The 25988-nt window shown below is 41.5% G+C and overlaps 1 protein-coding gene across 4 annotated transcripts in view; it reads left to right on the forward strand.

Annotated features, from left to right (window-relative positions):
• The first annotated feature begins 450 nt into the window (after positions 1-450).
• TRIM55 (tripartite motif containing 55) overlaps positions 451-25988 on the forward strand; it is a 49236-nt gene continuing 23698 nt past the window's right edge. For 3 of the 4 annotated variants that reach the window (XM_038000448.2, XM_008000770.3, XM_038000449.2), the window contains exons 1-7: positions 451-758; positions 1637-1809; positions 8602-8767; positions 10669-10764; positions 23944-24177; positions 24511-24533; positions 24636-24760. In XM_038000448.2, the coding sequence (XP_037856376.1) occupies positions 591-758; positions 1637-1809; positions 8602-8767; positions 10669-10764; positions 23944-24177; positions 24511-24533; positions 24636-24760 (985 nt within the window). In that variant the 5' untranslated portion in view covers positions 451-590. The remainder of the gene's footprint in view (positions 759-1636; positions 1810-8601; positions 8768-10668; positions 10765-23943; positions 24178-24510; positions 24534-24635; positions 24761-25988) is intronic. The other variant, XM_038000450.2, reaches the window with a different exon arrangement.

The following is a 25988-nucleotide window of genomic DNA, read 5'->3' on the forward strand; positions in this document are numbered from 1 at the left end:
TGGATAACAATTTTCAAGACATGTTTTGTTCATTTTCACCTAAGAAGGCTCTATTAGGCTACTTTCGGTGACTCAATTCCTACACTCTCAAGACAGGGCTGGCATTAGTTACACAGTCAGACTCTGTGCTGCATTCTGCCCCTTCCTGGAGAAACTGTCACCAAATTCTCAGTGAGTATTCACAGAGGGCATGGTTCAGTGGCTAGGCATGCACATTTGCATTTGTTGTTGACAACTGTCAGCTTTGACCTCCTTCTCTTCACAACCCTGTCTAAATGGGGTTTGTAATCCTCCTTCCTACCCACTCTCTTCACTCCCTGGGGCAAGAATGTTGACTCCTGCTCGTCACCTGTCAGGATCCATCCTCCTGTCACTGGCTTATATGGACAAGTCAGCCCACATCACATGACTGCAGGTTGCTAAAAACAGCTCCGGCACCCACTCCAAACCAGGGCCTGAAACAATGTCCTCCACCGAGAGAAACGTAAAGGACACTTGATCACACAATCCCTGGAATAATATCCAGGAAACACTTGCTGGAGCCACTTGCAGCACCCTTGCCTGGCAGCACACTTGGGGACAGCGAGGAGATGAGCGCATCCCTGAATTACAAGTCTTTTTCCAAAGAGCAGCAGACCATGGATAACTTAGAGAAGCAACTCATCTGTCCCATCTGCTTAGAGATGTTCACGAAACCCGTGGTCATTCTCCCCTGTCAGCACAACCTGTGTAGGAAATGTGCCAGTGATATTTTCCAGGTAGGTTTGTTTGGAATTTGGTTGGGGAAAGGGGGTGGAAAAGATTCCCTTCTCTTGGAATCAAGTGCTTAACACTGAGGTGAAATCCTTTAAAAAACTTTATAAGGTTGCCGGGTGCGGTGGCTCACACCTGTAATTCCAGCACTTTGGGAGGCCGAGGCCAGTGGATCACCTGAGTTCAGGCACTCGAGACCAGGCTGGCTAACATGGCGAAACCCCATCTCCACTAAAAATACAAAAAAAAAAAAAAAAAAAAAATTAGCTGGGCATGGTGGCGGGCACCTATAATCTCAAGTACTTGGGAGGCTGAGGCAGGAGAATTGCTTGAACCCAGGAGGTGGAGGTTGCAGTGAGCCGAGATTGTGCCATTGCACTCCAGCCTGGGCAACGGAGTGAGACAATGTCTCAAAAAAAGAAAAACAAACAAACAAAAAAAAACTTTATAAAGTTGCATTTACTTTCAAGAAAAACATGTTTCTTTTAATGATTTGGTTTGTGTCCTCTTTACTCCCAAATCTAGTTTTATTTTAATACTAAGAATCATATATTTTTAAAAATCAAACCATTTAATGTGTTTCAAAGCTATAAATAAGTAGTTGCTGAAGACTTTAATGTGGAGTTTCTGGCTGGAACTTTTGGTTCTGAAAATGTTGAATGGAAAAATATCTTATGTAGACAGTAGTATGTTCGCATATGACTGTGGATAAGGTCTGACCCTGTGTTTCAGGACCACTTGCTGAGAAAGCCCTGAGGGATGATCTTATGGCAAGCTTAAAGTAGAAGTTCATGTTGTTTGTAGTAGCAGAGAGTGAAAACAAGTCTCGGAGAAGCTACTTGTGGCATTACCCAATTCCTTTTTTCTTACTTGGCAAGAACAGGCCTCTAACCCGTATTTGCCCACAAGAGGAGGCACCACCATGGCATCAGGGGGCCGATTCCGCTGCCCATCCTGTAGACATGAAGTGGTTTTGGATAGACATGGGGTATATGGACTTCAGAGGAACCTGCTGGTGGAAAATATCATTGACATCTACAAGCAGGAGTCCACCAGGTAACACTCTTCCACTCTTCCATGTGTCAAGGCCATCTGAAACTTGTTTTTGTTTGTTTGGTTTAATGGGTTGCTGCACTGAATGCTTATTTATCAATCACAGACTGTTTTATGGAAAAATGGTTTTCCAAGTCAGTCCTTCCCAGTGAGACTGAGTTGCTCACAGCATGAGAGAGGGGAGTTGGTGCCCATGCTTTTGTACCAATTTAAGAATTAAGTGACTCATTAACACTAATCCATTCCAGATAGTGATGTTGAAAGAGACATACTGCTGTCCCTCTACACCTTAAATCCTGGTATTACATCCATTTTACACATTTTTGCACTTTACAGGTCCTTTGTAGCTCCAGATCTCTACAAAGCAAAGAAAAAAAATCTAGTAAAAACTTAATAGAAAAGTAATAGAAATGGCATCTTCCAAAATAGCCCAGTTCCTAATTCAGACAGTTTTGCCTTAAAATTGTTTGGATGGTAATAATAAAAACAAAATCCTCTAACATAGGTTGTCACTGTAGTTACTCTAAGGGAAGTCACAAAGCAAGGCAAAACCCTGGGCTTTAGGGACTTAAAGTTCAGAGACATGAGGAAAAAAAAGATGAAATTCAGGTTATGTTTCCCTATTCCTTATAGTGTATTTACTGCATAGTCAGCATTCACTTGTTGATTGCGAATAGCATTGTGATAGCATTATGTATCATCCATTCATTTAAAAAAATAACAAAAAAGGCTTCTTCTTCACCAAACCGCATTGGCTATAGAATTCCTTTCCTAGATACAACGCTGTGGGAAGCTTATTCCTAGAAGGCATGATGTGAAGAGCCCCTTTTCAATTGTGCACAGGTCAGTCCAGTCCACAAAGCTTGATAGCAATATTGAGACCATCTAGAAGTGGCCTCATTGTGATTCCATTAGGGGACATGTATTTATGGAACATCTGCAGAGCTCTAAGAGGCTTGTGCTCTTGGAAGGAAAGCTGTTCTATAAATCTAACATAATTATTATAATTATTATAGCTATTAATTTCCGCTAAAGATCCAAAACTAAATTAGACAGTACCAGGATCTAGATGGGTTTGGGGAAGAATTGCTGATGACATATTGCAGAGATTGCAGCTGGCTGTTTCCCTTGCTTCCAAAGTCTCTTGACAAGAACAAAAGTACTATTGCTGTTGCTGTTACTTTACAGATTTGATCTCATTGTATTTCACTACTTTAAAATACAAATACACACTGTCTCTTAAAAACTTAACCAACCAATTAAAAACCAATTAATTATGAGATTGATGCAAAATTGCGATTTTTGCAATTACTTTTCATGGCCAAAACAGCAATTACTTTTCCACCAACCTAATATTAAGAGAGTTTATATTAACAAGAGTTCCAGTGCTAGTCCAGTGCCTTGCACAGAATAGTTGCTCCATAAATCCCAGCTGATTAAGCAATACCACAAATATTCTTACATAACAAGTTTGAGAGCTAGTACAGTGCCTTGCACAGAATAGTTGCCCCATAAATCCCAGCTGATTAAGCAACACCACAAATATTCTTACATGTTCTATTTATTGCAATAAATTTATGTTTTGTTACTTGTCACAGTGGGAATTTGAGACATGAAAAAATAGCAATACTTTTTATGAAATCCAGAGAAGAGATGTTAAAACTTGCAGTATTAGTAAAACTACAAAACACATCTTCACCTTAACTATGAAGTTGGCTTGGTGCAGCTGCCAAAAATAGTACCCAGGGCTAGGAAGTAAATTGCACAAAAGCAATGAACGAAATTTCCAACAATAAAGCTCATAGTTGAGTGGACTAGGGATGCTTTTGTGATTTTCTATGATTTTGTTATGCTGTTTTTTCTTGAACTTGAGACTTGCTTGTGGGACAATTTTACTTGGTAGCAGAACCACAAGTCGCACAGAGCACTTGGCCATATGTCTGGGAAGAAACGCAGGTGTCCCCTGGGGGCAGGCAGCCTTACTAGACCAGAACCTTGAGCCTCAGGGTACATTAGGTAACCCTAGAATGACCTTGGATATACAGAGTGCGAAGAGTTCAGCTGTGGCCATTGGAAGGGGGTGGAGGGGTGACCAGTCACAGACTGGGATGTTATTGGTCAACTCTGACCTCCTCCAGAAAGGCTGGAGACTGTAAGTCTCCACCAAACCTAGCATTCTTTTTTTATTTTATTTTATTTTATTTTTTTGAGATGGAGTCTCACTCTGTTGCCCAGGCTGGAGTGCAGTGGCACAATCTTGGCTCACTCACTGCAAGCTCTGTCTCCCGGGATGACGCCATTCTTCTGCCTCAGCCTCCCCGAGTAGCTGTGACTACAGGCACCCGCCACTAGGCCCGGCTAATTTTTTCATATTTTTAGTAGAGATGGGGTTTCACTGTGTTAGCCAGGATGGTCTCGATCTCCTGACCCGGAGGATCTGCCCGCCTCGGCCTCCCAAAGTGCTGGGATTACAGGCATGAGCCACCGTGCCCAGCCAAAACCTGGCATTCTTATCCAGAATTCTGCATGGTGCCAGACTAGCCACAGTTGGGAGGGAGAGACGGTAAGAGAAGGTACTATTTTGGCTAATATTAATAATTAATATAATAATAATTAACTTTAAACTATAACAAGTAAAACTACTATGTGCTATGTGCCAGACACTGTTCAGGGTGCCTAACACATGAATCATGTGCAATTCTTTTTTTTTTTTTTTGAGACGGAGTCTTGCTCTGTCGCCCAAGCTGGAGTGCAGTGGCACGATCTCCACTCACTGCAAGCTCCACCACCCAGGTTCATGCCATTCTCCTGCCTCAGCCTCCCCAGTAGCTGGGACTCCAGGTGCCCACCACCAAGCCTGGCTAATTTTTTTTTTTTTTTTTTAGTAGAGATGGGGTTTCACCGTGTTAGCCAGGATGGTCTCGATCTCCTGACCTCGTGATCTGCCCACCTTGGCCTCCCAAAGTGCTGGGATTACAGGCATGAGCCACCGCGCCTGGCCCATATGCAATTCTTTAATTCTTACAATAATCCTGTGAGGTGTTGATTATTATAATTACTGCTATCCTATTAAAGTTTTTAGTGTCTTAAAGTAACTAAAATACACACTTTTTAAAATTCAGTATACAAGGCCTCTGAAGAGAAGTGCTATCTCCACCCTATTCTCTCTTTACCCCCAAGCCTCATTCACCAGAGTCAACCACTTTTAATTCTTTTAACTGTTTTTCTGCTATTTATCACCAGTGACATGTGCATACTACTGGTATGCTTCTATTCTTTGACTTTTCAATTTTAGACATTTCCTATTGACTTTCCACTGTAGACAATTAGGACTGAGTCCTCACATGGCTAGGCTTTACCCTCTACTTGGGAATTCTTTTACTCTCCCCTGGGTTGAACCCCTTGCGTCCTGGATTCCAGGTCTCCTTGTTTGGTGGCTTACTCTCTTGTTTCTATCCTCAAGTAATCTCTTGAAATGTGCACAAAGTCCTCCTCTTTTCAGCCTCTCCCACTCCGTCATTGCCTACTTCCGCCTTCAGGACTCCTGGCTCCTGCAGTTCCAGAGCCTTTCCAGGGTTTCATAGCTCAAGTCAGCTTGCTTATTGTAAGCTTCTCACTGCAGGAACGTAACAGAACTAAGGTGCAACTCAAGTAGGTCATGTCCCTTCATCCAGATGTTCCTAATTTCCAACATTTGGTTGACATCTCTCATCTGCTGTCATCCGTGCTCACTTTTTGTCCTTATTAATTTATGCCCTTTAATTTCCTTATCCTCATTTCACTGGGATTTCAGCGGAATACATACATACATACATATATAAATACATAAATAAATACGTGCTTGTGTGCATTCTGCCACATTTAATTAGAAGACCCTTAATCTGATTTTTGATACGAGTAAAAACTGAGACCAAAAGAGGTTAAGTAACTTGTCTAAGGCCACATAGCCACTACATGGAGAAGCTGAGCTGGAATGAAGCTTTAAGATCAGTTTGGCTGGGCACGGTGGCTCACACCTGTAATCGCAGCACTTTGGGAGGCTGAGTTGGGCAGATCACCTGAGGTCAGGAGTTCGAGGCCAGCCTGACCAACACGGTGAAACCCCATCTCTACTAAATACAAGAAAAATTGGCCAGGTGCTATGGCAGATGCCTGTTATCCCAGCAATTTGGGAGACCGAGGCAAGAGAATCACTTGAACCTGGGAGGTGGAGGTTGCAGTGAGCTGAGATTGAGCCATTGCACTGCAGCCTGAGCGACAAGAGCAAAACTCCATCTCAAAAAAAAAAATCAGTTTGACTACAAAGTTACTACTTGAATTGCCTCACCAAGACCAGATGCCCACTCCTCAGGAAACTCTAGGGTGGCCTCAGGAACCTCAGAGACCAGAGACAGCAGGCTACAGACTCAGTCCAGCCTACACTGAACGGTGAGGGGCCACAGCCAACATTTAGCATTGGGCCCTTACCACAGCTGTGAGCTTGGCTGCTCTCACCTCATAAAAATGTATTTATGTCTTTTTTTTTTTACATGCCAAATCTGTCCCAAGTCTGTTACATGTTTTAAGTTGTACAGAGGTCTCATTATACGCTCATCTATGAATGGGTGGTGCCTCTGGGGCTGGGCTATAACCTAAATAGGAAAAACCCAATGAGGAATACAGGTAATCAGTGTATACAGCACCATGAAATAAATAAATAAATAAATTGAATCACAAACAAAACTAAATGTAGAGCCTTATGGCTGTTTCACATTTTCAATATTTGCACATACTGCATAGACCCATGCTCTGTGACACTATCTCTGGTCACAGTTATTGATATCAGAACAGCATGTGGGACCCAGACTGCCCACTCTTGCTTAATCCACGTTAATAATAAGGTGGAGATAGCTAGGAGGGAAGGATTTAGAGGGGAAGATGCCTTTGAGCAGGCGGAGACCAACTTGCCAGTCCAAACCCGAGAGGGCACTGTCATTTATTAAAGGAGTAATCAGAAAGTTGTCTGGTCTCTTCCTCTGCCACTCAGGAGTGCCAGGTGATCCCAGGCTTTCCCCATACTTGCCATGCCTTCTCCAGCTGGGTGGTGTTACACTAGAGCACAGAGAATACTGTCCATTAATAGGTCAAATTCCCTTTCGTTGTCTCACTCATTTGTGCAACAAATATTTACGGAGCCACTGCCTCTGTGCGAGGCACTGTTCCGAGTACTGGAGATGCAGCAAAAAAGAAGACTCATCATGGCCCCTGCCCTCATGGAGCTGATTTTCTAGTGGAGGAAACAGACAGACCTGAGAGGGGAACAATTTTCTCAATTGTGGAGTTGACTTTCCTTATTTGAGTTCCAAATATGTGGTCAAATCAGAAGGTCATAGACTTCAAGGAAAGCATATTGCTGCAAAACCAGACAGAAATTCCTTTTGCAACAATCAGATTCTAATATTTTGAAACTGGAAGTCCATGCAATTTTCTTATGAGACCCAGGGATTCTCCCAATGTTTGTCCTAATCTCAAGTACTTGACATCCACCTAGCAACTTATAAAGGAACATTAGTCTCTTACAGAGGTACATCAGTATATTCTCTGCCTTTCTCTGAGTTCTGGGGCTGCAGCTACAAGATACCACACATCAGAAACAATGGGTTTCAACACCTGTATTCATGATTCACAGTAGGAAGTGCATTTTACATTGTAACCACTTACATATATGGATGGATATATATATACACGCACGTACATACATATATACGCATATACACAAACACACACACAAACACACATACTTTTGTTTCAGTCATATATATACACATGTACACCTGAAACAAAAGTTTCGAATAGCTATACTTTTTCTTACTACATGTAATTCACAGTATTTGCTATTCCATTCTATTTTTATTTTAACAATGCGGATCATAGCTCCCTAAATTGATTTCATGGCTCATAAAAACCTGTAGTTTTTAAAAATTGGATCTGTATAGCAACAACAAAAAAATGTAGTCCCAAATCTAAGATATTGCTAAATAACTATGTGTTTGGAAATTTGAAGAAAGCTTCTGGATTTGGATTTGAATTTTTGTAATACTTCTGAAAACTATTAGCAGCCTCAGTCCTTAGATAGGATATATCAGAATTCCTGGGGTTTATATAAGGAGGTACACCCACATTTGCCTCTCATACACAGTTGCATCCAACCAGTACTTGAATTAATAATCAGAAGATTTCGGTTCCATGTGAGCCACGCCTATCCTCACTCCTTCAAGTGAAAAGGGTGTTTCCTGGGGCCAGAGGCTGGAGGGGTGTGATCTAGCTCCTCCCAAAACTTGTGCAAACTTGACTTTTAGTTCATCAACAACTTCCTGTTCTTGGTCCATAATGGGAAAGTGTCCTTTGAGAAACTCGTGAACATGTGGACACAGTGCTGGACCACATTCCTGATGGCTCACCAGGGTCCGATGTTCAAACTTTCAGGAATTTCACTAGCAGATTCTTAAACCTTAAATAACCTTAAATTGGCCATGTGGAAATACACCATGGAAATGGGCAAATGGTACAAATCAGGGTCTCCACTTCTCTGTCCCTACCCCAAGCAAGTTGTTAGAGATTTGCCAGCACTCCCCTGCTATACCTGTGGGGAAGCTGAATTTGGTGAACTCTGAGCACGTAAAAGGGCCCCTGGGGGCCTTCTGGAATAGACTTGCTGGGCATACAGGGACGAGAAGGAATTTGCAAGGCAGAGCAACAGTCTCTGCCATGGCCCAGTGAGAGCTGATGGACATTTATCTGCCTACCTCCTCCCAGGCCAGAAAAGAAGTCCGACCAGCCCATGTGCGAGGAGCATGAAGAGGAGCGCATCAACATCTACTGTCTGAACTGCGAAGTGCCCACCTGCTCTCTGTGCAAGGTGTTTGGTGCACACAAGGACTGCCAGGTGGCTCCCCTCACTCATGTGTTCCAGAGACAGAAGGTAACAGAGCTGCTCCCTCCCTCCCGCACCCCCTTCCCATCCTCACACCTCAGGGCCTTGCTGGGGCCAATGTGAGTGGCCTCCTCTGGTGGAGGAGGAAACCCAAGCCACACAGGGCCAAGGGACACTGGGGGCACACAAGGTCTGCAGGAAGATGTGTGCACAGTTGTGCACGAGGCGCACACCAAATTCCCTGGATGGTGGGGGGAAAGGAGAGACAGGGCAGGGGTGCCCAGGTTCAGGAAGGGGCACAGAAGGGCAGGATCCCTGTTTTTGTGCCCTTTGGAGGTTGCTGAAGATGAGCAATGTTAGGGGACCCAGCAAAAGCTCAAACTGCTCAAGATTATGTGAAGTTTAGACTACAGATAAGAAAAGGACAGCTTTTTACCCTACTCACAGAATACTTTTCTTCATCCACCCATGAAAGGTTTCTTTGGTCCTCCTCAATGCCTTTTCTCTCGCACTCTTAGTGAGGGAGGGTTACACTAATGACATACAGTTACAGAACAGCTTTAAAACACAGACTTGTGCTGGCCCTCCTGTCACCGGGGCCAGTTGCCTAAAGACCCCTCTGAGTGTGGTGCATCCCCCTGACCCCAGGGCCTCAGCCATAGCCCCCTCTACACTTTACCAACCTGCCAACCTGGTTTCATGCACAAGCAGGTCAGTATTTATCCATCTGGTGCAGATAAAAGCAGAGTTGGGTACTCCAATAGGTGCAGCCACTCCAGGCACTGAGAATTTGAGCAGTTCCACCTCTCAGTTTATTTCATTTAGAATAATCAATTCCACATTTGATCAGTGTTTTACTGTGAAAGTCAGCACTGGAATCAAATTTGGAAGTAAAACTCTTGGGCAACTCCAACTACAACTAGTGGCCACTAAGTGCTAAAGCCGGATTTTGCAAATTATCCACAACATTTGTTTATTTTTCAATCCAGTTACAATTTATTCCCCCTTCTGTTCTGCCCACCTCCCCCAAAGTCATAGCATGATAGAACTGGATGGTAGCTGTTTCACAGTCCTTCCTTCAGAGCCCATAGACTCATGTGAGATAGACAGAAGGACAGACTGGTGGGACCCTCACCCTTGCTCCTGTTTGGCCAAAGTAGCTTCACCTCCATATTAGCTCTCATTTGAAGAAGGTTCTGCAGCTTTAAAATATTTTATAATCACTGTTCTGGTCCAATCTTCTCCTTCTAAATGTGAGAAAATTAGGCAGAAATTGAATATATGTTTTGCCCAACATCACAGAGAAGTTGGGGGTAGAACTGGACCAAGTACATGTGTCTCCCAAGTGCCCATCCAGTGTTCCCAGTGGCTCCATCAGCCAGCCTTGGGAAGGGGGTAAATAGGAACAGTAGAATCTCTGCCTAAGTCAAAAGAGCAAAGGAATTTCAAAGTTGACATTTCTCTCCTAGAACCAGTTCTTTGTTTCAGTGTGAAGTTTGTAATGACTTAGTCTAATGTGTGTTTGTGTCTGTATACACTACATTCTTATGCCCATAATAAGTGTATGTTGAATAAATGAGTATTTACTATACACATTTCCCAAGTAAAATTGACCCTTAGTTCCACTAGGTAAATAATTCCATTTGGGTCACTGACGTCGCATATTTGTCTTCATGTCATTTATAAGCAATACTTACAATTCTTTAGCTTGAACATGTTGATCTCAATATTAAGAATGTGATGAAAACTGTGAAACCTCTCCCTGCACAAATGTATTCATACACAAAAGTTTGCTTGCAATATCAGGAGGTCCACAGGCCTCCCTGTTAGTCCTTAGGGATTGCATGTATCCTAAATTAAGAACCTGTAAAGACAATATTATGACCAGTTCACAGTTGGGGTGACTAGGAAATCCCTAAGATATGGGGTTCATGTTTTCTCTTCATTAGTCTGAGCTCAGCGATGGCATCGCTATCCTCGTGGGCAGCAACGATCGAGTCCAGGGAGTGATCAGCCAGCTGGAAGACACCTGCAAAACCATCGAGGTGAGTCAGGTGACTCTCACAGGGTCTCCACCAAGCCTGCAATACCCGGGGGTTCGTGGCTTCCTCAGTGCCACATTAGACATCCCTCTTCTGACCTTTCATCCTTTGCTTCTAGAATGGCCTCCTTCCTGATATGTCTCTGAAATATTCACCTCCTGCACAAAAAGAGACATTACCACATGAGTCACTGAGGCAGATGTTGCCACAATTACTAGGGCTATTGTTGCATGTGTTGTTCTTTCTTCCTTTTGAAAGATTAGCTACAAGAAAAATAAATCCCCCATCGTGGAAATCAGTGTTGTTGCTATTAGAGCAAACTTTCTTGGTGGAAATCCAAACTGTCTTAGGAAATACTCGTCGGTGCTTTAGACAGTCATAGGCAGGTCTGAGCTGCACTTCTCCGCTCTCACAGCAATACTGCGAAGTGGTTGTCAGGAGGAGAAAAATCTGCCTAGCTGTGGTTAGAGAATGGCTCGGGGGCTGTGAGCTCATGGAGGCCAGAGTTCAGGCTCATTCATCACCACTTGCCCTCTGGCTGGCCCAATGCCTGGCACATAATCAACACTCAAAAAAAAAAAAAAAAAAAAAGCTTGCTGAATGGATAGATGAGTGGCTGGTTGTTTAGCTTATATATGTGCTTGCCGTATAGTAAGTAGAGCAAATCGACTTGTCCCTCAAGACCAAATATAAAGTATGTCATTACTGGAGGCCTTTAAAGTGTGGAAGCCTAAAGAGAGTTAGCTATGTGGCAGATATCTTTTCAGGAATTGAAAATTCACTGACTAGTTACAGCCATGTTGCTCTGGGGCAGGTGCAAGATATCTGGGTTCAAGTCCAGGCCCTGGCTCTGTAACCCAGAGCAGTCCATTACAATCTCCCTGCTCTAAGCTTTGGGATCATTGTTTGTGTCGTTGGACCTCTGTGCAGAGGGTGGAGGAATGATGCTGTTCAGTTCATGGCATATAGTTCTCATTGCTGGGTGCCAAGCCTCTCTTGTTATCTATTTATTCCCCATTATCCTCATTTCCCACTCTTGTTCTCTTCCTCATAGATCACCACTCTAACATGTTTGATGTTCTGTTTGTATTCTTATAAAATATGTATTGTGTTATATGCATGTCTTTTAATTTTATAAATTATATTGTGTGGTATTGTTCGTTCTGCTTCTTACTTTTTAAAAAACTTTGTAAATGGTATTATGTGGTATTTTTCATTCTGCTTCTTACTTTTTAAAAAACCAAGCCTTACGTTTTTGGAGTTTTTGTTTGTTTTTTGGGATGGAGTCTCACACTGTCACCCAGGCTGGAGTGCAATGACGTGATCTCGGCTCACTGCTACCTCTGCCTCCCGGGTTCCAATGATTTTTCTGCCTCAGCCTCCTGAGTAGCTGGGATTACAGGCTCCCACCACCATGCCCAGCTAATTTTTTGTATTTTTAGTAGAGGCGGGGTTTCATTCTGTTGGCCAGGCTGGTCTCCAACTCCTGACCTCCTGATCTGCCCGCCTTGGCCTCCCAAAGTGCTGGGATCACAGGGATGAGCCACCATCATTTTGTTTTTAAGATCCATTTGTGTTGCTACAAGGAGATTCAGTTCCTCAGTTTTCTCCTCTGTAAAAATGGGGCAATCATGGTACCTACCTTATAGAGTTACTATGAATAATTAAATAAGCAGAAGCAAAATGCTTAGCACAGTGCCTGGCGTGTGGTGAGTGTCCAATAAATACTATTCTTATTATTTTATCATGAGAAAGGCAAATTCTATTGAAAGCTAAAGGTCATTTTCTAAATGAGGGCTTTAGAACTTTAGCTATACCTATCTCATTTTAAATTTGCACTTTATTAAAATCAATCTCGTTTCTTCTCCACACTCATATTCCTGAAAAGATCCATGATCAGTCTGGGACCCATTTATAGGAGGAAAGTTTTCTCTTGGTGAAGAGCCAAAAGAGATTCGGAAACAGACAGTACAAACTTTTTTCTTTGTACTTATTTACAATAAAGGCAAAATACAATTCAGTTATAACACCGTGAATCAGCACTCCAGGTAGTACCAACCTGAGTCTTGAGTTTATAAATAGGGGCATGTTGCTTGTGGGTGAGTGAGGTGATCTCAAGGCTTTATTGGAGATGTCTGTTGGAAGGAACAGGCTTTCTGTCTGGGATGGAGAAGCTGGAGAATGCACAGAAGAGCCCTGGAGGGGTCCATCTGGGCCTCAAGCAATTTGATTCTTGAGCAAATGCAAATGATTGGGGCTCCCTTTAGCCAGCATCAGAGGACACCGAGTGGGCCGTAGAGATTTGACAACAGATTTTCCTCATAGAAGCCAGTCAAGGGTGCGGTAGGAAGTGCTGTTTTTATTCACCAAAATGACAAGAAGGAACAGGTTTGAAGTTAAATCGGCAGTAGGGATTAGTGCAGATGTCAGGAAGAATGCCTGGCAGGGAAGGGCAGGATCATTACCCCCATTCTTATTGGCAATACCATTCATTGAACATGACGCACTTTTCTAATAAGCATTTTCAGAGGTGGCTAGGGGAGGGTATGTAATCACTCTCTGCAGGACTTTACGATGAGGCTGCAAATTGTCAGGAGTCTTAAAAGTCAATCTTTTTATCTGTTAATTTCATTTCTTTCATTTATTTCATACCTGTTTTTATAAGATGAAAAAACATAGCAAGTATACAGTCTTATTTGTTGTTTAGGATGTATACTCATATATAACAGTATAGAAAGTACAGTCGTGCACCGTGTAATATTTTGGTTAGTGATGAACTGCATATATGATGGAGGTCTCGTAAGATTATAATATCATATTTTATCATATTTTTACTGTACCTTTATATATTTAGATATGCTTAGATGCACAAATACCATGTATTACATTTGCCCGTGGGATTCAGTGCTGTAACATGCTGTACAGGTTTGTGGCCTAGGAGCAATAGATCATGCCATACAACCTAAGTGGGCAGTAGGCTCTGCCATGTGGGTTTGTGTAAGTACATTCTGTGATGCTCACACAATGTAACTGTCTAAGGATGCACTTCTTAGAACATACCCCATAGTTAAGCAACAGGTGACTGTGGATATTTACATATAACCTTCTATACATTCATGTGGAGAAATCAGGAATGAAAAACATCAAAAGCTTAAGGCTTGTGAATAGTGGGACTGCAGGTGATTTTCAGTGCCTCCCTTTTATATTCCTGTATTCACATTTTTATGAAGTGAGTCTGACATTTTTAATAATCAGCAAAATAAAGAATGAGTGAATATGACTCACATGAGCATAGTTCTTTCAGATCAGTTAAGGTGGCTCATCTGGAGATGTAGAGATTGTCTCAAGCCGCATGGAGGTCTCCGACTTTATGATTCCCATTTGACACATTAGCCTTCGTTTGAAGTGTCCCTGAGGACAGGGACGCTTCCAGATGGCCACCCTGTGCATCTGTCATTGCTGGGGTGATCTCCCAGAGCCGGTTCCATATCAGTGGGCAAAGCCCAGAGGCTCAGCTTCTTGCCAGCCTGGAAGGCAGGACATCATGGAGCAAACCAGGTCCTCAGCTTGCAGTGAAATGGTCCTAGCTTGAGAGCCGGGTGGATTCTCTACCGGTGTCAGGGCCACAGAGCTCTTGTGTCTCCTGTTCTGCCCGAAGTTCATTTCCCTTTCTGGCTTTGCTCACCACCTGCCCAGAAACATTTTCTGAGAAGCTATGAGTAGTTCCTGGCCAGGGGGTGGGGATCTGTTGTTAAAGAATTCTCTTTTCTAATTGGTGAAGATCTCCTTAGGGATGGAAATGAAGTAGTCCCTGGGGTGGGTATTATCCTTTCATAATTACACAACCTCTCCCCGCCCTGGGCCCTGACACCTGCCCCAGAGCCCTTTGGTGGCAGTGCCTTCCTTGCACATGTCTAATTTTGTCCTAATCATGTAATATCGCACAGGACTGGCCTGGGGAGGCACCTGTCCCAGGACCCGCCCTGGAGCAATGCTGAGCTTAGAGTAAATTACCTTGTGGACTCCTTGTTATCATTTAAGAATAGTGTCTGCAGTTAACATGAATTTACAGTGATAATGAAGAAGGATTTGAGAATGACTGTAGTTCAAAAGGGCGGTCTGAAAGGGGGAGCGGCATTTTCCTTCTGTGCTGTGGGCTGACGGTGAGTGAAGGAGCCATGAGTCTTTTTACCTCTGCTTCTTGAGAGTGGCTTGGCCTAAGACAATCCCTGAACTCTGGACTGCAGGTTGATGGAGGGCTTCTGGGCTGTTCTATGAGCCCAGCATGATCTGAAGGTTCACTTGCCTTTCTAGGCCTGGAGATGTTCTGGACAGGAAGGAACTGGATGGGGGGCTGCCTACAGGCAGTGGAAATGTCCATGGGGAGCTCTCTGCTTCCAGGAAAACATGCTTGACTTTCACTCCTCATCCCTAGAGAACATAATCTACCTCTTGTAAACTTTACCAATGGCACTTATCCTATGTCACTGGATGCTTAAGGGCACAGGCTGTTAATACTAGCCCTCCCAAAGGCAGGCTGGCAGGCCTAGAAACATCCCTGTTTTGTATGGCCTGTCTAGGGAAAATTGTTCCAAGTTGAATAATAAGTATTTGATATTGAGCATTTTCAATCTCTGAAAAAGGACAACTTGAATAAAACCCTCCAATGATTGTGCAGTGAGAACAAATTCATTGTGTTTCCAAAGCAGTGATTTTTACCCCAAATGACCTTTTCTCATCTCTGAGACATTGTCCATGCCTTCACAAATATGAAGTATGAATGTAATTAAAATTGTTTAAATAGCTTGCCAGAATTGTAAAGTCAATATAGCATATGTTTAAAAGAACAGATTTCAGAGTTTGAGTTTTAGCTCTGTTGCTTAATTACATGACATTGGGCACGTTACTTAAGCTTCCTGCCCCTTAGTTTCCTCAGCGTTACAGTGGGAATGATAATACCTTCTTCACAGCATTGTCATGATGACGAAGTTGAAATAAGAGGTACATGCCAGGGGCTTGGTAAATGTCACCTAACAGCCTCAGAGTCAGCTTGGAAAGCGTACACTTATTCTGATGATGTGACCCAACTGGCACCTCTAACGATTCTGGAGCATGTTTTAAATGGTGTCAGAAGACGGTCAGGTCCTAGTTGACTGTGATGGCAGAACTGAGCAACTTCCTCTAGAGGGACATGTTGAGAATGAATGGAGCTAGACATGACTTCCGTTCTTTATCAAAGAGGCTTTGTGGCAACAGGAAATACTGGAAACCAAGGGAGACTGAGCCTCTTCTGGGAAACGTGGTGACTACCCACAGCAGACCAGAGTGAGATAAACATCTGCTCAGCCTGACAAGTGGCTTTCGCTGAACCATGGGGCTCCACTCAGAACAGGCCCACCTGGCCCTCAGCCCTCGTAATGTCTACTCAAGAAGATTCTAAATGATCTGGCCTAGCCCAGAAAAACCCAAATGCCAAGAACCCCAAGATTAAGTGTTAGAAATCCCTCAAATTATGGCATAATTATCCTTTGAACATGGAGTGGCAACATAAAGTAGTAGAAAAGAGCCTGAGTTTGGAAGACCGGAGACCCCAGCCACTGAATGGAGTTGTTTGCTGAGCACTACACAAAGGGGCCGGCTGATGAAGAGCCGAATCCCAGTCTGGGTGCCCAGAAGATAGTGTCTCTCCAGTTTATCTGTCCTATTTCTAGGGACATCCTAGTCTGTACTCATGGGACTTCTCCAAGTGCTTGTAACTGGAGCTTTATAAATGAAAGGCTGGATTTGATTTTCTTGAAAGGAACTTCTTACTTTAGTATAGTTCTTTTTTCAGTATTATTAATCTACAGGCTGCTTTTCTTTTTCTTTTTTGGAGGGTTAGTGGGAGGAAATCCTGTTTGCTTAATGAAGGGAATTTTGAAGTTCCTTATTTCAAATGAAGGTATAGCTCTGAACAAGTATGTCTCGATGAATGTTGGAGGAATGTGGTGTAGATACAAATGGGCCTAATCAAGCCAGTTGCTCAGTGACAAGTGGTGGGGCTAAGAGCTTATCTTCAGCTCTATTTTGGTCACAGAGCTGTATTCCTTACATGGTAAGAGCAGTGGTCGTTGTTGCCTTAGGATTTTTCCTATTGTGGCCATGACACATGCACAAGCTAGTGCTGAGCTTTCAGGGCTAGGACTTGTAATGTATGTCTTAATGCTGTCAATGACACAAGACTTGCCAGGAACAGAGGGAGGCACGCCATAGCCTAGTGACTGTCTGAAATGTCTTCACATTTACCTGAAATTAGAGAGTCTTGGAGCTGTAGAGTCAGAAGGGACCTTAGCAATTATACAATTCAATCTTTCATTGTAGAAATACAAACATGCTAATGACTGTCCTGAGGTTCAATGGTTTCCCAAAGGTTGCATAGCCATATTTTACTGGATTTTTTGTTTTTTGGTCTTTTTTTTTTTTAACATTGAGTGAAGCAGAAGCTTGGAATATCCACTTAAATACCTATTTCTTTGGAACAGAACAAAATTGAAACTTCTGCATGAGGGCTGAATGTTTCTAGATGCAAGTCATCTTTCTTTCTTTCTTTCTTTCTTTCTTTCTTTCTTTCTTTCTTTCTTTTTCTCAATCTTTATTTCTCAAGTGTGCATGCATGCCATATTTCTGTACACATAATGCTGGGAACTAGTGATGAGCTAAACATGAAAGGTCCTGTTCACAGGCAGATTTTATTCTAACAGAGGAGTTAGGCAATAATCAAATGAATAACAAGATCATTTTAGAGAGTGATAATTACCTGAGAGAAAAGCAAACCAATAAAAATCTAGCCATTTAAAACAGTGGTATGATGGTGCTATGCTTGCAAGGCTATCTTCTCTTTTAATGTAAGGTCATCTATTGTTGATTTTTTTTTTTTCCATGAAAGGTTCTCTTTGCAGTTGCATATTTTGTTTTTCTTATTACTACTAAAATATAAAGGTGACTAGAAATTGGAGTCTGCCAATTTTAACATTTCCATGATGGCAACAGTTAAACAATGGCTTTAGATCAATGTTAAATGTTACCTACTCACTTCTAAGGAAACAACGCAATGACCATTTCTTTACATCCAGAAATGTTGGCATTGGTTAGGAACAAGTATCCCACCCATCATCATCTTACCATTTCAATATGGGAAAGATAATCTTCACTTTGTAAAATCATCCCCTTTTGGTATATTGCATCCACACTGCGTTCTCCCTAGAAATGGGATGAATTTTATTTTCGTTAAAATATTATAGACAACTTTAATTTCATTCCCCCAAGAAGCCAAGAAATGTAACTGTCCCAGCAGACCCAGGAGGAAGGCTGTGCAGCAGCCAGAGGCTTTGCATCAGAGTACGCCTGGAGGCCAATACCTGCTGCATTTATGGTGGAGTTATACTTCACTTGCTAAGCACACTTACACAGGCGCACACACACAGAGGATGTAGGAACCACAGACATCAAAAGGGAGAAAATGGAGACTATTTGAAAAGATAAACTCAAAAGCTCAAAAAGTATATATTTTGATTGAATTACTGTCCAGAGAAGAGGGGAGGTACATGGTTCCAAATTGGTCTTAAAGATGCATACCTTTTTACTCAAGTAAATGAAAGAAGCATGCTAAAAGCAAGGAGCCTTCTTGGAAATGAGGAAGTGTTTGTGGAGAAGAGACAAATATGGTTGCTATCATGCTTTTGTAGGTAACAGCAATCATTTAAAGTGTGCTGTCTGCAGATGTTTTCACAATGCAAAAGTCCACATTTTTTCCTATTCCATTCTTCAGGCTGCTAGAAAGTTACTGCTGAAAGTGTTGCAGATTCACATTAACAAAGGCACAGCAGGTACTGAAATTCACAGTTATCACTGTCAGTATCTAGGTGGCCTCTGATAACTTTTTTTTTTTTTTTTTTTCATGGCACATATCTGTTCCCTCATCAGCTTAGAGGGCAAACTGATAACCTGAGGTGTTTATTGTTCCCTGACTTTCACAGCACTTTGATGTTAGGGGGCACCTAAGTTAATCTCTCGTGTGTGGGTTCTACCTCAAAGAGTGTGAAAAAATAGAAGACTTCATTTCATGGAGTATTTCACATTTGAATATGACGTTAGGTTAACCTGAACATTTTGAGTTAATTTCTCAAAGTCTGTAAGTTCCAATTTCATAATTCCAAGGAAGAGGCATGTATTTTTGCCGTTTCAGAAACAGATTTATCTAACTCTTACCCTTTTTTGCATAGAATTATATTAAAAGCTAATTAAACGAGAGAAAAATGTTTTTTCCATTAGGAATTAGAAAATATAATTTTATATTTATCATTTATGATACATTGTTTTCTTTGTTATTCTCCACAACATTGAAAAATGATGGCAGGTTATTAGATCATACAATACCAGGTACAAAGTGAGTAGCTGGTGAATTTCGTTGAAAGAAAGAACTAGTGAATATAATTCTGAAACAATTTAAGATTCCTTGCCTTTAAAAAACCTACCTTAAGCATAGTGAGTTTGCTTTTTTTTTTTTTTTTTTCTTTTTTGGAGGTGTAGTCTCACTCAGTCGCCCAAGCTGTAGTGCAATGGCACGATCTCAGCTCACTGCAGCCTCCACCTCCCAGGTTCAAGAGATTCTCCTGCCTCAGCCCCCCAAGTAGCTGGAATTACAGGCATGTACCACCACACTCAGCTAATTTCTTGTATTTTAGTAGGGATGGGGTTTCACTGTATTGCCTAGGCTGGTCTTGAACTCCCTAGCTCAGGCAATCTGCCTGTCTCAGCCTCCCAAAGTGCTAGGATTACAGGCGTGAGTCACTGTGCCCAGCCAGTAAATTTGTTAAAAGGCATATATTTCATTTACAAGCACTTCATATAATTTTTTAAAGTTACTTAAAATATGGGCCCAGCTGCGTGTTGTAAGAGTAGCAATGACCCAGGAGTTCAAAGACCTTGACTCTAGGCCAGGCACCAATAATAAATAATCAGATGGCCTTGAGAAAGTGACATCTCTGCTGGGTTTCAGTTTCCACATGAGTGACATGATTGATTTGGAGCAGGTTACTTCTAATATTCCATGCAGCTTCAAAATTCCACAACTGCATAATTCAGATTAAGGAATTTGGACCTAAATTTAATAGACACTGATCCAGTACCAATATATGCCAGGTAATATTATAAGCACTTTACAAAGTATTTAATGATATAATAATTTTAATTGAAGCATAGACCACATATGGGGTAATATTTCCTGCACTATAAAGTATAAACAAATGTTAATAATTGTACTAACATTCAATATAAGTTATTTAAAAAACAGAATAGAAATAAAATAATGCTTGGAATTGGAAGAAATATAGGAATGAAATTAGTTATTCCTTTTTTTTTAAAAGATAGCTGAGTAATTTAATATCAGATAAAGTAATATCAGAGCAAAGAAATTACCAACAATAAAGAGAGGCATTACATAATGATAGAAATGTCAGCTGAACAAGCTATAGCAGTATTAAATGTGAGTTCATTTAATAACATAACTTATTTTTTAATTTTTTAAAATCTTTATAGATTCAGGTGATATATGCAGGTTTGTTACATGGATATATCGTAGTGGTGGGGTTTAGGCTTCCATTGTACCAATCACTCAATTAGTGAACACTGTACTCAATAGGTAATTTTTCAGCCCTTACCTCCCGTCATCCTCCCTGCTTTAGGAGTCACCAGTGTCTGTTATTTCCCTCTATACATTCATATGTACCCACTGTTTAGTCCCCACTTATAAGTGAGAACATGCAGTATTTGATTTTCTGTTTCTGAGTTATTTCACATAGGGAAATGACCTTCAGCTCCATCCATGTTCCTGCAAAAAGCTTTAAACTGGCAAAAAAAATTATATGATCAAAATAAATGATTTAATTTTTATTTGACTTGAGAGAGTACACTAGATTACACATGACTTCACATCTGTCTCATTATAAATGACTTGGCTGCCATAAACTTGAATGTTCTTACATATTAAATCACATAGGAGAAAACCTTTGTGCATCAAAGACCTTCTGCCTGTATTACCTCTTAATATAATACTCATTATGTTATACATATTTCAAGTGCACAACTCATTTGGGAGAAACAAGCTGGAAACCATTATATGTTCACAGTAGAACTTCTAAATATCGGAGAGGCTTATTTCATGTATACAGTGGGCACATGGTTGCCTGAAGGTTGGGACAAAAGATAATACAGTGAAAGAGAGTTTGATTGGAAAACTACTAATAGGTTTCAGTTTCTAGGCCTGGTTGAACAGTCCAACTGTCAAGCTAAAGGGCTGGAAATGGATGGAAATTTGTCAAGCCAGGCAATTTCCACATCTTGACATGCTGCATGGACCGTTGTTCCATTACTTTGACAACTGCCAGGACTTCAAGCATTTTCATCCCCTCACGAACCTCCTTTACTCCTACTCCTCCTTAAGGTCAAGCTCAAGCACTAACTCCTCTGAGAAACTCCTCCTGAGTCAACATTTCTGGCTCCCCTAAAAGGTCTTCCATCTACACAAAGAGTTGGACAAAGATTCCATAAATGCTTCTAAAACACCTGGTATAGATCTCTAAAATATTTACATTATTTAGCCTAACATATCAAATTACATTATTGGTCTATAGTCTTTCTCAGTGAACTGTGAGCTCCTTGAGAATAGGAACGATGTTTAACTCTTTTTTGGATCCCCAGAGTCTTGCATGATACATGACACAAATGACATGCATTGTTTGTTAAATCCATGAATGCATGGGTGGATGCCAGTGGTAAGTCATTTACTATTAAAATGGTTGGCACCACTGGATCTCCGTGCATTATAATTTGGTTAGGAACTGTGATGAGAATTGACTGTGCTCCAAGAAAGGCCATGGAGTGAAGGATGTATTTCTTGCACATTTGCAGAGTATCTTCATAATCAACAATTTGGTTTAGGTCATTCTCCCCCACTCCACACCGAGAATAGTAGAGAAATTGAGAGGAAATGAAACACATTAAAAAAAATCTATTCTGCCGGGTGTGGTGGCTCACGCCTGAAATCCCAGCACTGTGGGAGGCCGAGGCTGGTGGATCATGAGGTCAGGAGTTTGAGACCAGCTTGACCAACATGGTGAAACCCCATCTCCACTAAAAATACAAAAATTAGCCGGGCAAGATGGTATGTGCCTGTAATCCCAGCTACTCAGGAGGCTGAGGCAGGAGAATCACTTGAACCTGGGAGGCGGAGGTTGCAGTGAGCCGAGATCCCACCATTGCACTCCAGCCTGGGCGACAGAGCGTGACTCCATCTCAAAAAAAAAAAAAAACAAAAACAAAAAACAAAAACAAAAACCCACAAAATCTATTCAACAGATATTTTCTGAACAGTTACTATCCAAGGTGCTGTGTGTCCTAGGCAGACCCAGATTCTACCCTCAAGAAAAATATAGTTTAGATATTCAAGAAATTCACGTAAAGGAAGAAAGCAATACATGACATAAAAGACTTCAGTGTTTACCAAAATGAAAGAATATGTAATAAAGGCTATAGAATGGTCAGAGATGTCAGAAATAAATTTGCTGGATTCCCAAGAAGCTCTCACTGTGCAGGAGAGCTAGGTTAGATCATTATGGCTCACAACCTGCTCTCAGCTAGAAAGATCCTGGACCCAGAGACAGTCAAATCCAAGGAGATTGGCATACATGCACACCAAGCTTACCAGGGATTGAAAAACCAAAAGGCCAATGACTATGTGAACTGGATAATTATGATTTAAAGATGGGCCCAGAGTAAAGGGATCTGGATGGTACTGGAGATACTTCAGTCACACAACACAAATGTGCAAGCCAGACTTCCAACAGAGCCTTTCTCTCCAAGAGCATAGACCGGATGCAGTATTTCTCATTCTTAGACAGTATTGGATAAATAAGGATCTGGTAGATATAGATATATGCTATCAATGGTAACTATTATGAGATTTCAGAAAGTTAAAAGGTTGCATTCAGCCATAAACATCAAGGGACACTTTATGGAAGAAGTGGTAGTCCGACAATGTCTTTGAGATTGCTTAGAGTTTGCAGTGGTGACTTGGGGAAGAACATTGCAGACAGAGGGGAAAGCATGAACAAAGAAAGTGAGTGGTTTATTTTTGCTGGAATTCAGGGTATACAATGGAGGATAGTAGAAAGTTATGAGAGAAATTGGAACCAGATCATGGAGGGGTCTTGAAAGCTAGTTATGAAGTTTAAATGTTATTCTTTGTATAAAGGGGAGTCATCATAGCAGAAAGCATGATTAAGGCCCGGCATAGTGGCTCATGCCTATAATCCCAGCACTTTGGGAGGCTGAGGTGGGCAGATCACTTTTGGTCAGGAGTTCAAGACCAGCCTGGCCAATGTGGTGAAACCCCATCTCTACTAAAAATTCAAATATCAGCTGGGCGTGGTGGCAGGTGCCTGTAATCCTAGCTACTCAGAAGACTGAGGCAGGAGAATTGCCTGAACCTGGGAAGTGGAGGTTGCAATGAGTCGAGATCGCACCACTGCACTCCAGCCTGGGCGACAGAGCTAGACTCTGTATCAAAAAGAAAGAAAGGAAAGAAAAAAAAAAAACATGATTAGAACTGTACTCTGAGAAAATTAACTTGGTTGCAGCGTGTGAGTTGGCGGGGAGGAGGGAATCCTGGCTGCAGAGGCCCTTGGGAAGCTACAAAATCTATATAGGAGTACTGAAACTAGGACAATATTGGTATAGGTGGAGCAGAAAGAGACTTGAAGGTACAAACCAGGAAGTATCATAGCATTTTCCTTGGACACACACTCCAAAGCAAAATATAACCTATAACCCATGTAACCCAAATATAATATAAAAGAAAATCATTCTTTATTTCTATGAAATTCTTCATTTATAAAGAACAGAACATTGGAAAACCATTGATTCATGTAGCCAATTTAATTGATTTTTAGATAGTCTAAATATCAAATTTGTTAAAAATGGAATTTCCAAAGCACCAACATAGTGGGTATCCAAATGGACAACTTCAGGGAAAAGAAAAAAATATCCTACATAAGTAAATGTTTTTCTTTCCCAAGACGACTAGGTGATTTCTCCAAATTGACTTTCTTTTAAATAGTTTCTAACACTAGCTAACCTAACTAATAGGAATGTTGCAGAAAACAGAAACAGGAGCTTTGTGAGAAGTTTGATTACCTGTACGGCATTTTGGAGGAGAGGAAGAATGAAATGACCCAAGTCATTACCCGAACCCAAGGAGAGAAACTGGAACACGTCCGTGCTCTGATCAAAAAGTATTCTGATCATTTGGAGAACGTCTCAAAGTTGGTTGAGTCAGGAATTCAGTTTATGGATGAGCCAGAAATGGCAGTGTTTCTGCAGGTAAGTCTCTTTTTGGCACCAAAGTAACAACCCAAAAGGTGGGTGCTGGAAAATTAGTTATCACATTTTTATTATTTTATGTACATTTCAGTTTTTATTTATTTTACCAACTAAAATATAAACCCCATATACTTACATATTCATCTAACAACTTAAAAACCATGTCTGTGATACTGCTTAAATCTAAGAGGGTTCTGGTATAAGACAGCAGTTATTTATGACATTTAGAAACTAAGCTATAAGATTCTCAGAGTCAACAAAGGAAATAATTGTCTTACCACTGTCTTTTATGGAAATGATTTAAGTAAGACTATCTTTTGTTTGCTTTCACAGAATGCCAAAACCCTGCTACAAAAGTAAGAACTTTTTATTTTATGGAAAAATGCATATTTTCACCTTTACCCAAGGCTATCCAATTTTAAACAGTGATAGAAAGTGACAACTTGTCTTTGTTGCAGAATCTCCGAAGCATCAAAGGCATTTCAGATGGAGAAAGTAGAACATGGCTATGAGAACATGAACCACTTCACAGTCAACCTCAATAGGGAAGAAAAGATAATACGTGAAATTGACTTTTACAGAGGTTTGTTATTCTTTTGACCATTTGGCCGAAGCTGCAGGTGTGTGAAAGCTGCCAAAGAGTCGGGTGGGAGGAAAGCGGGGATTCAGAATCACCTCCAGAATCAGTCGACAACTTTACAAGGATCATATCCAATGTGAAGCTCTATTTCATTACAGGATCACATCGTTTGTTGACGGTGTTCATTTAGCTTTGCATATATGGTGGCTTTTTTTTGTTGTTGTTTTTTAATGGACTTTCACTCTGTCGCCCAGGCTGGAGTGCAATGGCGCAATCTCAGCTCATTGCAACCCCCACCTCCCCGGTTCAAGTGATTCTCCTGCCTCAGCCTTCTGAGTAGTTGGGATTACAGGCACCAGCAACCACACCCGGCTACTTTTTGTATTACTAGAGAAATAGGGTTTCTCCATGTTGGCCAAGCTGGTCTTGAACTTCTGACCTCAGGTGATCCACCTGCCTCAGCCTCCCAAAGTGCTGGGATTATAGGATGAGCCACTGTGCCCAGCCTGGTGTCTATTTTAATGTCAAGTTGAGTATTTGACTCTGGATAAGCAAATGCTTCATAATTGATGTAATGATGATATCTCAACTTCAATGCTATACACAGCGTTAGCCAAAATGATATTAAGTGTCAGAGGAGCAAGGTTAAAGATGAGATAAAACCAATACATAAGAGGCATCTGAGATAGATATTGCAGCACATCAACCTAATCAAACTTGAGAGGATAAGAACAGTAACAACTCATAGAATAAGTCACGGCCGGGCGCGGTGGCTCACGCCTGTAATCCCAGCACTTTGGGAGGCCAAGGTGGGCGGATCACCTGAGGTCAGGAGTTTGAGAACAGCCTGGCCAACATGGTGAAACCCCGCCTCTACTAAAAATACAAAAATTAGCTGGGCGTGACGGCCAACGCCTGTAGTCTCAGCTACTCGGGAGGCTGAGGCGGGAGAATCGCTTGAACCTGGAAGGTAGTGGTTGCAGAGAGCCGAGATTGTGCCACTGCACTCCAGATTGGGTGACAGAGCAAGACTCGGTCTAAAAAATAAATAAATAAATAAATAAATAAATAAATAAATAAATAGAATAAGTCACAACCTGGACATAAACCTGGGTCTGTGTGATCAGTTATACTCCATGAGCTATAACCACATTCCTACCTTTTGGCCCAGAAATCCCATTTCTGAGATTTTATCCTGATTAAATAATTGAAAAGTGAAAAATAATCTTGG

The sequence above is a fragment of the Chlorocebus sabaeus genome, chromosome 8 (assembly GCF_047675955.1).
Source record: "Chlorocebus sabaeus isolate Y175 chromosome 8, mChlSab1.0.hap1, whole genome shotgun sequence".
Lineage (NCBI taxonomy): Eukaryota > Metazoa > Chordata > Mammalia > Primates > Cercopithecidae > Chlorocebus > Chlorocebus sabaeus.